We start from the raw sequence: 14,565 nt of genomic DNA on the forward strand, positions 1-14,565 counted from the left end.
ACTCAATTAGGTTAGGAGTACACAACATGAATAAAGTGAATTCCATTCCTGCCAAAACTAGACATGTGATTGTGATTTATTAACAATATCCTTGTGGAGATACTTGATTAACAACTCCTATTGAATAGTGGGGAATCTGATGGCAAGTTGTCAGTGGGCAAACAGCCATAGGTGCTCCATATACATGAATTGATTTGTGGAGTTGAAAATGAAAGTGGGCAAAGAGGTAGTGAAAAGTGCTGATGTGATTCAGATCGGCCTATAGCCACTCTAATCGCTTACATATTTTACATTGCGACTGCATTCAGACACCTTGGGTGAGTGTACGCTGGAACCCAACAGTAAACAGCTCAGGGACCACACAGTGAGAAGTGATTTTTGCTCCTTTTTATTAGCACAAAAGCAGGCGGAGACATGCGGCGGCGAGAAGGGTAACGTGATTTATTGGGGACAGTGACTAGAATCGCCGCGCCTGCCGCTGTGGGCTAAGTGGAGGTCCAGCACTTTGGGGTTATCCATCCGTAGGGACAGCCAATACCTCAACATTGCACCAACTAATTGAAAGTGCAGCTTTTAAAACAGAGATGTAATAAACTAAACATCAAAGCTGGTCAATTTTTACCAAAGCGCCCAAAGTGAGACAGAGACAAGTTCATTCTAAGGATTCCAACATTAAGACTAGATATCTCTCATTTTTCACTGGGGGGGTTGTCATCAAGGTTTACTAAGCTGAATGTGCCTTCTAATGCAACATACATTTTTGGACTTGTAAATTAATGATATATACCTGATTCTCAATGAAAATAAATTATAAATGCCTCATGATATTAGTTTAACTGTCATAACCTATCAAAACCCAAAAGCTTGTTTTAACACTGTATAACCAGGCCCATCCCATAGCTTTTTACCAAAACAGAGACGGGGTGTTGCTATGTTATTGTTTCAATAAAGGATTCTAGCTTTAAATAAAGTTATATTTCATGACTCATGCAAAAAGATCAATCACTTTTCATTGTCTTGTCTCTCTTTGGAATTGAAGTGCTTTGGTTGTTTACTTTCTCTTTGTTGGGGTAGGGGACTTCATGCTACGAGCTGGGGTGGGAGACTTCAGTCCCTTAGGAGAGGTGGGGGACTTGGCACCGGCTGGAGAAGAGACATGGGAAGGAGCTGGGGAAGGGGCAGGGGTGACAACCTTGGGACCTGGGATCTCAATAGGACGTTTAGGTGSGATGATGGACTTGGGCGTTAGCGTTGGTTTGGCCTGTGGAATCGTGTCTCCATGCTTGTAGGCGCTCACAATGATATCCACGGACTCTCCTCCATATTTGTTCTGCACCGTCATAGTATACCTGCCACAGTCTTCCAGGGACACACGCTTGATGGTGAGACTGGCGAACTTCCCGGACTCGAGGGACACCAAGTACTGGTCATCGGTATACACCTCTGCYCCATTTTTTAACCAGGTGACTTGAGGTTTGGGGTCACCGCACACTGTGCAGGTCAAACTCAGMGTCTACCAAGCAGGGCAAAGGAATTGAAACACCGTTGGTTATCAACACAGATATAACAGAAGAAGATGGAATGTTGGAGTGCTGTTGTTTGATTTAATCAGAGTTTACTATGCTTATCGTGTCTTGTTAAATCCCTAGTCTCTCCCCTCTTGCAGCCCCAAGGTAAAATAACCAATCACACTACAAACAAGCGTGTGTAGTCACTTTGGAGAGAGGTGCAGTTACAGTGACCTTTACAAGTAGCTCTATTCTGCCATTATGCAAACCATATACCTCTATGACATGTCTACACAGTATTCCTATCATATACATCATGCTGCATGTGTTTCATAAGGACCCCAGTTTATGTTTTTCCCGCAATATATCATATGCTGTATGAAATCTGACATGAGGTGCTGTGAAATGCAATATAACAATCTTCCACCTAAGGGTGATTTTCCAGTGCTGTGCAGTGCTGTAAAGTACTTACCGTAAGTAAAAATACTTTAGAGTACCTCTTAAGTAGTTGTATTGGGTATCTGTACTTTACTATTTCAATTTTCGACAACTTTTACTTTACTACATTCTTAAGGAAAATGATATACTTTTTACTCCATACATTTTCCCTGACACCCAAAAGTACTCTACATTTTGAATGCTTAGCAGAACAGGAAAATGGTCCAATTCACGCACTTACCAAGAGAACTTCCCTGGTCATCTCTACTGCCTCTGATCTGGAGGACTCACTAAACACATGCCCCTGGCTATCCATAAATAATAAATAAACAAGAAAATGGTGCCATCTGGTTTGCTTAATATAAATAATTTGAAATTATTTAAACTTATACTTTTGATACTTAAGTATATTTTAGTAATTACATTTAAAACCAAAACTTTTTTACTTTTTCTCAAGTAGTATTTTGCTTGAGTAGTTTTCAATTACTTTGACTCAAGTATGACAATTGGGTACTTTTCCCACCACTGGTGCTGTGTATAATGCAACAGTAGGTTACAGTGGACATCAGCTGCGTCCATCTGGTTATGATAGTTGACACTGACCTTCGCGTGTGTTAAACCATGTCTGGTTACCTGTTCTAATGTTAAATATATTCCCATCATTGTATTAAATTGCAAAATAAAAGGTAAATTACCTTCTTCTCCATGATGGTAACAACATCAGGGAGACCGCCCAGCACTTTGCCACGGTCTAAAAATGAAGATATTATATAATCACAATATTGTCCGAATCAGAAAATTCCCACAGAGCCACAATCTAGCATTATGACAAGAGAATGTACTCACTGGCTTCAGCATATGCTTCCACCCTGGAAAACAAGAGAAAAATGGCAGTGAGTTCATTAGCACAGTGAGGCTTGGTATATTTCACCCCAAGACTGTGACTCCATACACATGCTCTGCATTACCACAATACATTAACACTATGTAGGAATTCAAGCTGTGTTTTAGCTGTATAGAACATTAAATGTATATAGTATTATTGACCTGCATACATGTGCATGAAATAACACAGAAATGAATACACTGAACAGAATTATGACGTGATTATCTTACTTGAGAGTTGTGAATTCCGCAAAGGCTTTATCGTAGGCTGTGAAAAAGAAAGAAAATATTGGCTTTTCATGCATGTAATAATTAAACCGCTCTAATTACATTATTTATTATTTATTATAGTTAATTAGCACGATGCAATGTGGAGTGCCTGSACACAGCCCTTAGCTGTGCAATACCGTGCAGCCATATTCATCGACCTGGCCAAGGCTTTCGACTCGGTCAATCATCGCATTCTTATCGGCAGACTCAACAGCCTTGGTTTCTCAAATGACTGCCTCGCCTGGTTCACCAACTACTTCTCAGACAGAGATCAGTGTGTCAAATCGGAGGGCCTGTTGTGCGGACCTCTGGCAGTCTCTATGGAGGTGCCACAGGGTTCAATTCTCGGGCCGACTCTTTTCTCTGTATACATCAATGATGTCGCTCTTGCTGCTGGTGACTCTCTGATCCACCTCTACGCAGACGACACTATTCTGTATACTTCTGGCTAACTATGTGTGTGTTAACTAACCTCCAGACGAGCTTCAATGCCYTTACAACTCTCCTTCCGTCGCCTACAACTGCTATTAAATGCAAGTAAAACTAAGTGCATGCTCTTCAACCGATCGCTGCCCGCACCTGCCCGCCCGTCCAGCATCACTACTCTGGACGGTTCTGACTTTGAATAAGTAGGCAACTACAAATACCTAGGTGTCTGGTTAGACTGTAAACTCTCCTTCCAGACTCACATTAGAATTGGCTTCCTATTTCGCAACAAAGGATCCTTCACTCATGCTGCCAAACATCCCCTCGTAAAACTGATTATCCTACCGATCCATGACTTCGGCGATGTCATTTACAAAATAGCCTCCAACACTACTCAGCAAATTGGATGCAGTCTATCACAGTGCCATCCGTTTTGTCACCAAAGACCCACCCGATCTGTATGCTCTCATTGGCTGGTCCTCGCTTCATATTCCTTGCCAAACCCACTGGCTCCAGGTCATCTATAAGTATTTGCTAGGTAAAGCCCCGCCTTATCTCAGCTCACTGGTCACCATAGCAGCACCCACCCGTAGCACGCGCTCCAGCAGGTATATTTCATTGGTCACCCACAAAGTCAATTCCTCCTTTGGCCGCCTTTCCTTCCAGTTCCCTGCTGCCAATGACTGGAACGAATTGCAAAAATCACTGAAGCTGGAGACTCTTATCTCCCTTACTAACTTTAAGCATCAGCTGTCAGAGCAGCTTACAGATCATTGCACCTGTACATAGCCCATCTGTAAATAGCCCACCAAACTACCTCATCCTCATATTGTTATTTATTTTTTGCTCCTTTGCACCCCAGTATCTCTACTTGCACATTCATCTTCTGCACATCTATCACTCCAGTGTTAATGCTAAATTGTAGTTATTTCGCCACTATGGCCTATTTATTGCCTTACCTCCCTAATCTTACCTCATTTGCATACACTGTATGTAGACTTTTCTATTGTGTTATTGACTGTACGTTTGTTTATTCCATGTGTAACTCTGTTTTGTTGTTTGTGTCGCACTGCTTTGCTTTATCTTGGCCAGGTCGCAGTTGTAAATGAGAACTTGTTCTCAACTGGCCTACCTGGTTAAATAAAGGTTAAATAAATAAATAAATAAATAAATAAATAAATATTGGCAATATATCACAAACCCCTGAGGTGCCTTATTGTTATTGTAAACTGGTTACCAATGTAATTAGAGCAGTTAAAATACACTTTTTGTCATACCCGTGGTATACGGTCTGATATACCACGGCTGTCAGCCAATCAGCATTCAGGGCTCAAACCACCTGGTTTATAATTAATGTTACACCATACAAAACCAATGTTGAAGTGTAGATGGAGTAACCTACTTTCTTTCTATTGCCGTTCTTACTGGTACTTGTCTTGGAGACATAACAGCAGAAACATATCGTACCTCATTATTGTAATGTTGTTCTGTTTTGCCTGAAATAGCTCATCCTCGCTCACTCATTACTGTTTCCAGCCCACACATCGCATGACCTGTCAGGGACCAGCCCTTGATTATGTTTGTCATCAAACAGTCTGTTGACTAACTGAAGTCTGAGCCAGGATTGCACCTTTGATATTGTTGTTCCTGTTATTTCATCCACCGGATTAGCCTAAATATGCTGCTTGCTTCTGTGTACCCAGCTGCAGAGATGCCCTTTTCTTTGTATTATKAATGTAGAAGTCAGTGTGAAACTGGACACTGCGTGGGTTATTCTAAGACTGTGGCAGGACAACAGTAGAGTGGCCAATAGTTGGAGGTGGTATGATAAAAACTACAACAGTTATTAGTAGTTGGTCATTTTGATAAAGATGCGCAGTGTTCTCATTACTGTGGTCCAGCTGAAGACTCCACCTCATTCATATACTGCCAGAAAAAATGGTAATGATATACAACCTCCGTTTTTTTCAACATTTAGATGTTAGGTACACACACTAATGAAGACTGGTCTGGGAATCCAATGCATACGAATGAATGTGAATATCTAAAATGATGAACTCAATTGATCAGGTGTATAATTTACAGGTTACCATTATCCTGGTATTGTTTTTGAGGTTCATACATGCTGAATGTGCTAATATCACTACGTTCGTGTGTTATGCTATTTGCAAGACTGAAGGAGAAGTAGGTTGTTAAAGTAGAAGTACGACGGCATATATACTGTCTATATCATCTGGCTTACCGTGTCCAGAGAGGTCGATGGTGCGAGTATAGGTCTTATCCGTATCTATTATCTGGATGTGGTAAAGACCCTTATCCCTGTCTGTGGGTTCAATGATCTCCATAGTGGCCATGGCTGGGGTACCTCCAATACGCACCTTCTCAGAGTGAGAGAGTTTCCTTTCCCTAAAATGGTAAAGGGGAGGAACAGATGGAGCATAATAATTATTGTTTTGGGATTGAAAAAACACTGCTATTGAAGGTGTCCATTGTGTTGGATTGAGTAGGCCCCTAAAGAGGAGTCAATGAAAAATTGTATAAACTCTAATTCACAGGTAGCTCAATGAGGACCTAATTAGGATCATACAAACATAACATGAAATTGTGATTGATTCTAATGAAAATGGTAGAATTTCCTAATTTCTCTCATAATAAGTGTCATTTTCTAGTAGTTTATCAAATAATGACCAGCTGCAGTTGCCTTTCTGGACCATTTGAGCATCATCATTATGTTATTTATGTGCCATGGCCCTCTTGGCAGGCAGGGAGGACCTGGAATTTGCCAAGCTCAAATTTGTGAGGAATCATGGGAAATGGTGAGCTTTGTTCAGTCATTGCGTGTGAAATTGTTGCCGTGCTGTGAAACATGCTCCCCTTGTCTATACCATGCACGCCAGAAGAAAGAAAAACCCGAAGCAGCTACTTCAAAATGTTCATACAGGGATTAGAAGACCCACGCATGGTTAGCTGAAACTGGTTTGCCTTACACAAGCTGCTGTAACCGATGACTTCCCACAAGTGTTTTTTATTATTATCCTGTAGCTATTCTGTTAGGTAGGCCTACTAAATATTTCCTTAGGACAAAGCATTAGTGACAGTTGATATTTGTTTTGTATTGTTTGTGTGTGAATAAAGGCTCTGCTCTCACTGTTGTTTTACATTTTTACTAAAGAGTCACAATTTTAGACAAAATCTAAAATCATGTTTACATGCCTAGCTCATGTTACGCCTTGGGATAAAACCTTGTGTGGATTATATTTACATGAACATTTCCATAATTTCAAATTCTCTGCATAATTTKAWTAAATAAATAAATAAATACATAGCATATGCTTACACGTGCAGCCAGTGAATTTTCATCTCCTCTGTGTAGTATTTCATGTGGCATTGGAGCTGAATGCCTGTTGCTGTGCAGTGAATTGCCAACTCAGCTGCAGAGGATCCTGGTGAGCGAAAAGGAAAACCCAAGCGTCCTTTAGTGTACATATGCTGACATATATGTTCTATACGTCTCTTAAATTAATAATATATCTTCTTAGATAGACACAACTTGGTGACTTGCTGTGGTTTACTAATTGGTTGGCCAGTGCAGGGAATTGGAAATCAGCACAACAAATGCTGTAATGGGGATATGATTTCAGGCTAGGACGACAGGTACAGATGTGTTACTTCAGCCCAGTTCATGAGGGTAGAGTAACAAGACCCTTGATATGCCCACTGGCTGTGTAATCCGCCTCATTAGTTTTGCTGCACTGATTTAGCTGCACCGAGAAAAACCACAGAACTGTGTGAGGAACACATTATCTGTAATCTAACAATCAAGTCCAACTGATTTATTGCCCTGGTTGAATAATGAGTAGAATAAACTGAAATGAGTTTTTAAAAGTATGCTAAAGTATGTTAAAGCATGTTAAGATATGCTAAGTATACTAAAGAAGGGAAGTGGCAATCAAGCAAGCTAAACTTGAAGATATTAGTACCTACCAGCAAGTTTAGAAAGCTTGTTGATAATTTCATCAAAAGCTGTAAGAGAGATGTTGATAGAACAAAATTACATTCAAAGTATGTTCACAGTAAGACAATATATTTCACATACAACATGGTATAATTTTGATAATAATATTTACCATGGCCAGATATTTCAATTTGGGACTGATCCTTTCCTCTGTCGTCACTGATGGTAGCTTTATAAATGCCAGTGGAAGCCTTGGAGAACTAGGTCGGATAAAAAAACACAATTTCAGGAATCAAATTAGAATAGCTATGTCTCAAATTAGTAGATATGTCTCAGTAGATAGGCCTCAAATTCGAATGCAGTAGATAGGCCTCAAATTCGAATGCAGTAGATAGGCCTCAAATTAGAATGCAGTAGATAGGCCTCAAATTAGAATGCAGTAGATAAGGCCCTCAAATTAGAATGCAGTAGATAGGCCTCAAATTAGAATGCAGTAGATAGGCCTCAAATTCGAATGCAGTAGATAGGCCTACCCTCTGTAACAGTAGCACTGACCACGTAAGCTTCATTAACTTCCTTACATTGAGATTGGAATTATTTTGCTTTAGTCAATTTCGGTTCAGTGTCTCTAACCACATTTCCATCCACAATGTTTACATGAGTAAAGTCAGACCGTATTTAAAAAAACAGCTGTGATGGAAACAGGAAGTTCCAGTACAATTTTATAAATGCTGACAGATCATTTGTTAGTTCAACATTGGTGCTTTCTTTTTCTGCTGGTAAAATGTACCACGCACAAAATGGCAGTGGAAACCCTTAATGCGCAAATATTGATATAATAACCATCATATCGAAGTATCATCACGTGATGATATGGTATATAGTCACCACTTCTCCCACTACAACTGGGGAAACCATGCAGTTTATTAGGCTACAGGTGAAATAAGTTATGATGAACTTCACAGGGTGGAGAAAGTGCAATGATGAGTTTGATGCTGCTTTCAATAAATACCAAGGGTCTTATTCTGATGAGATGGTATTGATGCTTGACTGCCATTTGATAAACACAAATATTCTCGTTCTTATCCATAATAATCTTAACATGTTGACTAGCCTACCCGCACAGCCTACCCACACTGTATCTACAAGCTGTTGGCTAGTGTGCACATGCCAAGACCAGAGTAGACACATTTGCTATTTAATGCAACAGTTTTTTGTGACAAAACTATCGCTAGAGTTGTAAATACAATGGAAACACATTGAACTTTACATTTTTATTTGGTACATGACAATTGAAGCTGACTTTTATCTGCAACGAGTCAGTTTGGTGGAAACACACCACAGGTGAAAAATATTTATTTCTTTATGCAGATTTTTGAATATTCGCATGAAAATCTATTGCCAATTGGATGCAAACCTAGCTATTGTCTCAATTTCATTTAATTTTTCTCACCACTTCTGGCATTTACATGTGGCCAATGTCAAACAGGCTATATATCAAGCACAGGATCAGAGTAACCTCTTCCATCTCATAGCTTTGTGAGGACAGAGTACGATTGCAGGGTGTGAATATTTATAATGACATAATTGGAAGTGACTGCTTTCTATGACAGTGGCGCTTTACTGAGGATCGAGCTGCTTATCTTCTTCCCCTCAGGGTTATTCCTCTTGTTTCCTATAAATGACTGGTGCCCCTAGGACCTCAAGTCAAAATTCACCTTGACTGCACCTCTTACTTCCCTTACATTACATTACATCACAGTACATTACATCACAGTATATTACATCACAGTACATTACATCACATCACAAATGTTTTGGTGGCTGTTTGTCTCTTGTCTTATTGTGTGAAACAGTGGAGGCTGCTGAGGGGAAAATGGCTCATAATAATGGCTTGAACGGAGCGAATGGAATGGCATCAAACCATGTGTTTGATTTATTTGATACCATTCCACTCATTCCGCCCCAGCCATTACCATGAGCATGTCCTCCCCAACTAAGGTGCCACCAACATCCTGTGGTATAAAGCGTAGGAACTGACAGCATGACTGTGTAGGCGGATAATACCCTCCTTCAACACAGACAAGGGTAATACAGAGTATTAGTATTAGTATGACTAACTTTGGCTTGGCCTGATTGTGTCTAGATGATATGGAAAGCCACAGGACTGCTCAGAATTCTACTCAACAACAATTCTGTTCTCAATGACTGCCTTCAGATTTCCAGCAATGAAGTCATAGGATGAATGTGCCTAACCCGGGTTTACCAGACTGCAAGGTCCTTTTACTGTAGACTATTATCAAAACTACTGGGTTTTCAAGAAATGTAATTGTGCTTCTGCCTATTGTCCACATACAGTAACACCTGCTATTATATGTACAGGTAACTGCCAAAATAATGGAAGCACTTGAGTAAATGAGTAATGCAAAGTATGTTGAAAGCAGGTGCTTCCACACAGGTGTGGTTCCTGAGGTAGTTAAGCAATTAAAAATCCCATCCTGCTTAAAAGCTCTTATGGTCAATCTGATGTCTGCAGTGGCTGTACAGAATGGTGTCACATCCCTCCAATAGAGTTCCAGACACTTGTAGAATATATGCCAAGGCGCATTGAAGCTGTTCTGGCGGCTCTGGTGGCTCGTGAGAGCCCAACACCCTATTAATACACTTTATGTTGATGTTTCCTTTATTTTAGCAGTTACCTGTCGTTTGTTCAATCTTTATACAACAGGTGAGTCTAATCCTGAATGCTGATTGGATAAAAGCGCATTCCAGCAGGTGTTATTTCAATAATTTACCACCGGCTAAATCTATGACGTTAAAATGGCAATATATATATATATATATTTTTTTTATGTTTAAAACATACAGTATACTTGCAGTGAAGCTGCTCAACAGCTACATCACATTAGTCATCTAACCGACTCCCACCCAGAGCAACACACAGAAGCAACCAGGGTGGCTGCTGAGGGGAGGATGGCCCTGGTTGCTTTTGTGTGTCGCTCTGGATGTGAGTCTGTTAGATGACTAATGTGATGTAGTTGTTGAGCAGCTTCAGTGCAAGTATATTYTGTGTTTTAAACATGGATCGATGGAACACTCAGTACTTTGTTAAAGCACCTTTGGCAGCGATTACAGCATCGAGTCTTCTTGGGTATGATGCTACAAACTTCGCATACCTGTATTTGGAGAGTTTCTCTCATTCTTCTCTGCAGATCCTCTCAAGCTCTGTCAGGTTGGATGGGGAGCGTCACTGACCAGCTATTTTCAGGTCTTTCCAGAGATGTTAGATCGGGTTCAAGTCCGGGCACTGGCTGGGCCACTCAAGGACATTCAGAGACTTGTACCAAAGCCGTTCCTGCGTTGTCTTGGCTGTGCTTAGGGTCGTTGTCCTGTTGGAAGGTGGTCCTGTTGGTCTGATGTCCTGAGCGCTCTGGTACAGGTTTTCATCTAGGATCTCTCTTGGTTTCATCAGACCAGAGAATCTTGTTTCTAATGGTCTGAGAGTCTTTAGGTGCCTTTTGGCAAACTCCAAGCGGGCTGTCATGTGCCTTTTACTGAGGAGTGGCTTCCGTCTGGCCACTCTACCATAAAGGCCTAATTTTTGGAGTGCTGCAGAGATGGTTGTCCTTCTGGAAGGTTCTCCTATCTCCACYGAGGAACTCTACAGCTCTGTCAGAGTGACCATCTGGTTCTTGGTCACCTCCCTGACCAAGGCCCTTCTCCCCCGATTGCTCAGTTTGGCCGGGTGGCCAGCTCTAGGGAGAGTCTTGGTGGTTCCAAACTTCTTCTATTTAAGAATGATGGAGGCCACTGTGTTCTTTGGGACCTTCAATGCTGCAGAAGCTCTCAGAGCTCTACAGACAATTCCTTCGATCTCATGGCTTGGTTTTTGCTCTGACATGCACTGTCAACTGTGAGACCTTATAAAGACAGGTGTCTGCCTTTCCAAATCATGTCCAATCAATTGAATTTACCACAGGTGTAGAAACATCTCAAGGATGACCAACTGAAACAGGATGCACCTGAGCTCAATTTCGAGTCTCATAGCAAAGGGTCTGAATACTTAATGTAAATAAGGTATTTCTGTTTTTCATTTTTTATAAATTTGCAAAAATATCTAAAAACCTGTATTTGCTTTGTCATTATGGGGTAAAGCTGTAACGTAACAAAATGTGGAAAAAGTCAAGGGGTTTGAGTTCTTTCCAAAGACACTGTACAAAGAAATGTCAATTGAAAAAAGGTCAAACAAAACGAAGTGCAGCTAGTTTGCAGTCTTTACAGCTTCAGTGTTTGAAGCTCGGCGTTACTCTGGACCCTGATCTCTCTTTTGACCAACATATCAAGACTGTTTCAAGGACAGATTTTTTCCATCTACGTAACATTGCAAAAATCAGAAACTTTCTGTCCAAAAATTATGCAGAAAAATGTATCCATGCTTTTGTTACTTCTAGGTTAGACTACTGCAATGCTCTACTTTCCGGCTACCCGGATAAAGCACTAAATAAACTTCAGTTAGTGCTAAATACGGCTGCTAGAATCCTGACTAGAACCAAAACATTTGCTCATATTACTCCAGTGCTAGCCTCCCTACACTGGCTTCCTGTTAAGGCAAGGGCTGATTTCAAGGTTTTACTGCTAACCTACAAAGCATTACATGGGCTTGCTCCTACCTATCTTTCCGATTTGGTCCTGCCGTACATACCTACACGTACGCCACGGTCACAAGACGCAGGCCTCCTCATTGTCCCTAGAATTTCTAAGCAAACAGCTGGAGGCAGGGCTTTCTCCTATAGAGCTCCATTTTTATGGAATGGTCTGCCTACCCATGTGAGAGACGCAGACTCGGTCTCAACCTTTAAGTCTTTACTGAAGACTCTTCAGTGGATCATATGATTGAGTGTAGTCTGGCCCAGGAGTGTGAAGGTGAACGGAAAGGCTCTGGAGCAACGAACCGCCCTTGCTGTCTCTGCCTGGCCGGTTCCCCTCTCTCCACTGGGATTCTCTGCCTCCAACCCTATTACAGGGGCTGAGTCACTGGCTTACTGGTGCTCTTTCATGCCGTCCCTAGGAGGGGTGCATCACTTGAGTGGGTTGAGTCACTGACGCGATCTCTGTCTGGGTTGGCGCCCCCCCTTGGGTTGTGCCGTGGCGGAGATCTTTGTGGGCTATACTCGGCCTTGTCTCAGGATGGTAAGTTGGTGGTTGAAGATATCCCTCTAGTGGTGTGGGGGCTGTGCTTTGGCAAAGTGGGTGGGGTTATATCCTTCTTGTTTGGCCCTGTCCGGGGGTATCATCGGATGGGGCCACAGTGTCTCCTGACCCCTGAGTTTTTCCTAGCCACCGTGATTCTACACCTGCATTGCTTGCTGTTTGGGGTTTTAGGCTGGGTTTCTGTACAGCACTTTGAGATATCAGCTGATGTAAGAAGGGCTATATAAATAAATTTGATTTGAAGTGATTGTGTTAGCTGTGTTGTTGGCTAGCTCCTCTGAATAACAGTGTCCTGAAGTGATATTATATTTTCTATGCCAGGCGAAACAGCACCTCAATAGCTCATTGTTATGGGTGTATCCAAATAAATGTCACTAGAAAACTGCTTAAACAAATGCAGCTACTTTTGTTATTATTTTTTGAACGTTTGACGTGACTCTAAGTTAGTTGTAGTTGGCTAGCTAGCAAGCAGTATGGCAATGGAAAATTTAGAACGAATGTCTGGGTCGTGTCCATAAATACAGAACAAAAAGACTGAACGACTGGGTCGCGTCTCTGGCAACCGAACCAATAGAATGAACAACCAGCCGGCTTGGGTAGCAACCCTAGATTTGTGTTGGGACTATATCTTGTGGAAGGATGAAATAGTATTCATAAATTAATCTAAATAACGTTTTTTAATGAAAATATGTCAATCATTATTTGAATATGTTGGTAACCTCTTGTATAAAAGTGATCATGTCCTTGAAGCCGGTGTTTGGAGGATATATTGGCACGGTTCGACTTCGTCTCGGGCCTGACAACACCCGTGCCAATATATCCTGCAAACACCGGCTTATCGGGCATTATCACTTAATTAGAAGGTGTGTGTCTGTGTGATACAATTACCAGGGAAATAGGAAGCTTGCAGGATCCAGATGCCAGATTGACTGGCCCTTCAGGGGTAATCTCAACGGCATCCTTAAACCAGTGCAGCGCAGTTTCCTTCTTCAGATTATCCACCTGCATTATGAAACAACAGAACCCATAGCCCACAGGTAGGTGAACCAGCCCAAACAAAGATGCATGCCTGCATTACAACAACACCATCTGTCAATGCAGGAGAACAACGACTGAGGTGAATCATGCTGACTGTGTTTGTCGTTTAGATTGGCAGTAGCGATAACTCATGCCATCATTTCCATTTAATCTCTTGGCTTAATCTAATTGTACTTTCAGTGAATGTTTAATTACCTTGCAGATGAGTGCCACAGAGCAGTCATCCCCGACATGGACTGACAAAAACTCACTGAAGTGGGGGCCTGGAAAGAGGGCAAGAGAGACAGAAAGGGTGGGAGGGAGAGAGGGGGGGGTAGAGGCAGGGAGGGGGAAGAGCGGGCATATGAAGGCCAGATTTCATCAATTGTTTTGCTAATAACACCCTCGTGTCCTTGTAATATCCTTGTAACAATGGGTGGCTTATGGATTTGCAGGTCTGATAACAGTGTGTGGCTGCCATAAATAATGTCAACCATTTTGAAGGAATAAATCATTTTAATATCAATTCATCATCTTAGTATTTGAAATTCATACCTAATTTAAATATTACTCTAAATAATTTCCCAAACACTAGAGGACTGCATATTGAATTTCCCAAACACTAGAGGACTGCATATTGAATTTCCCAAACACTAGAGGACTGCATATTGAAATTCCCAAACACTAGAGGACTGCATATGAATTTCCCAAACACTAGAGGACTGCATATTGAATTCCCAAACACAGAGGACTGCATATTGAATTTCCCAAACACTAGAGGACTGCATATGAATTTCCCAAACACTAGAGGACTGCATATGAATTTCCCAAAACACTAGAGGACTGCATATTGAA

At 41.4% G+C, this 14,565-nt stretch overlaps 1 protein-coding gene across 1 annotated transcript in view; it reads right to left on the reverse strand.

The window, feature by feature from the left end:
- Positions 1-372: 372 nt before the first annotated feature.
- Positions 373-14,565, reverse strand: part of LOC111968115 (myomesin-2) — a 37,448-nt gene continuing 23,255 nt past the window's right edge. The window contains exons 27-36 of the mRNA XM_023993669.2: positions 13,927-13,994; positions 13,582-13,695; positions 7,655-7,742; positions 7,512-7,550; positions 6,865-6,970; positions 5,770-5,933; positions 3,063-3,099; positions 2,793-2,815; positions 2,642-2,697; positions 373-1,513 (exon numbers count right to left, since the gene is read on the reverse strand). Coding sequence (XP_023849437.1) covers positions 1,052-1,513; positions 2,642-2,697; positions 2,793-2,815; positions 3,063-3,099; positions 5,770-5,933; positions 6,865-6,970; positions 7,512-7,550; positions 7,655-7,742; positions 13,582-13,695; positions 13,927-13,994 — 1,157 coding nt within the window. The 3' untranslated portion in view covers positions 373-1,051. The remainder of the gene's footprint in view (positions 1,514-2,641; positions 2,698-2,792; positions 2,816-3,062; positions 3,100-5,769; positions 5,934-6,864; positions 6,971-7,511; positions 7,551-7,654; positions 7,743-13,581; positions 13,696-13,926; positions 13,995-14,565) is intronic.

The sequence above is a fragment of the Salvelinus sp. IW2-2015 genome, linkage group LG8 (genome assembly GCF_002910315.2).
Source record: "Salvelinus sp. IW2-2015 linkage group LG8, ASM291031v2, whole genome shotgun sequence".
Classification (NCBI taxonomy): Eukaryota; Metazoa; Chordata; class Actinopteri; order Salmoniformes; family Salmonidae; genus Salvelinus; species Salvelinus sp. IW2-2015.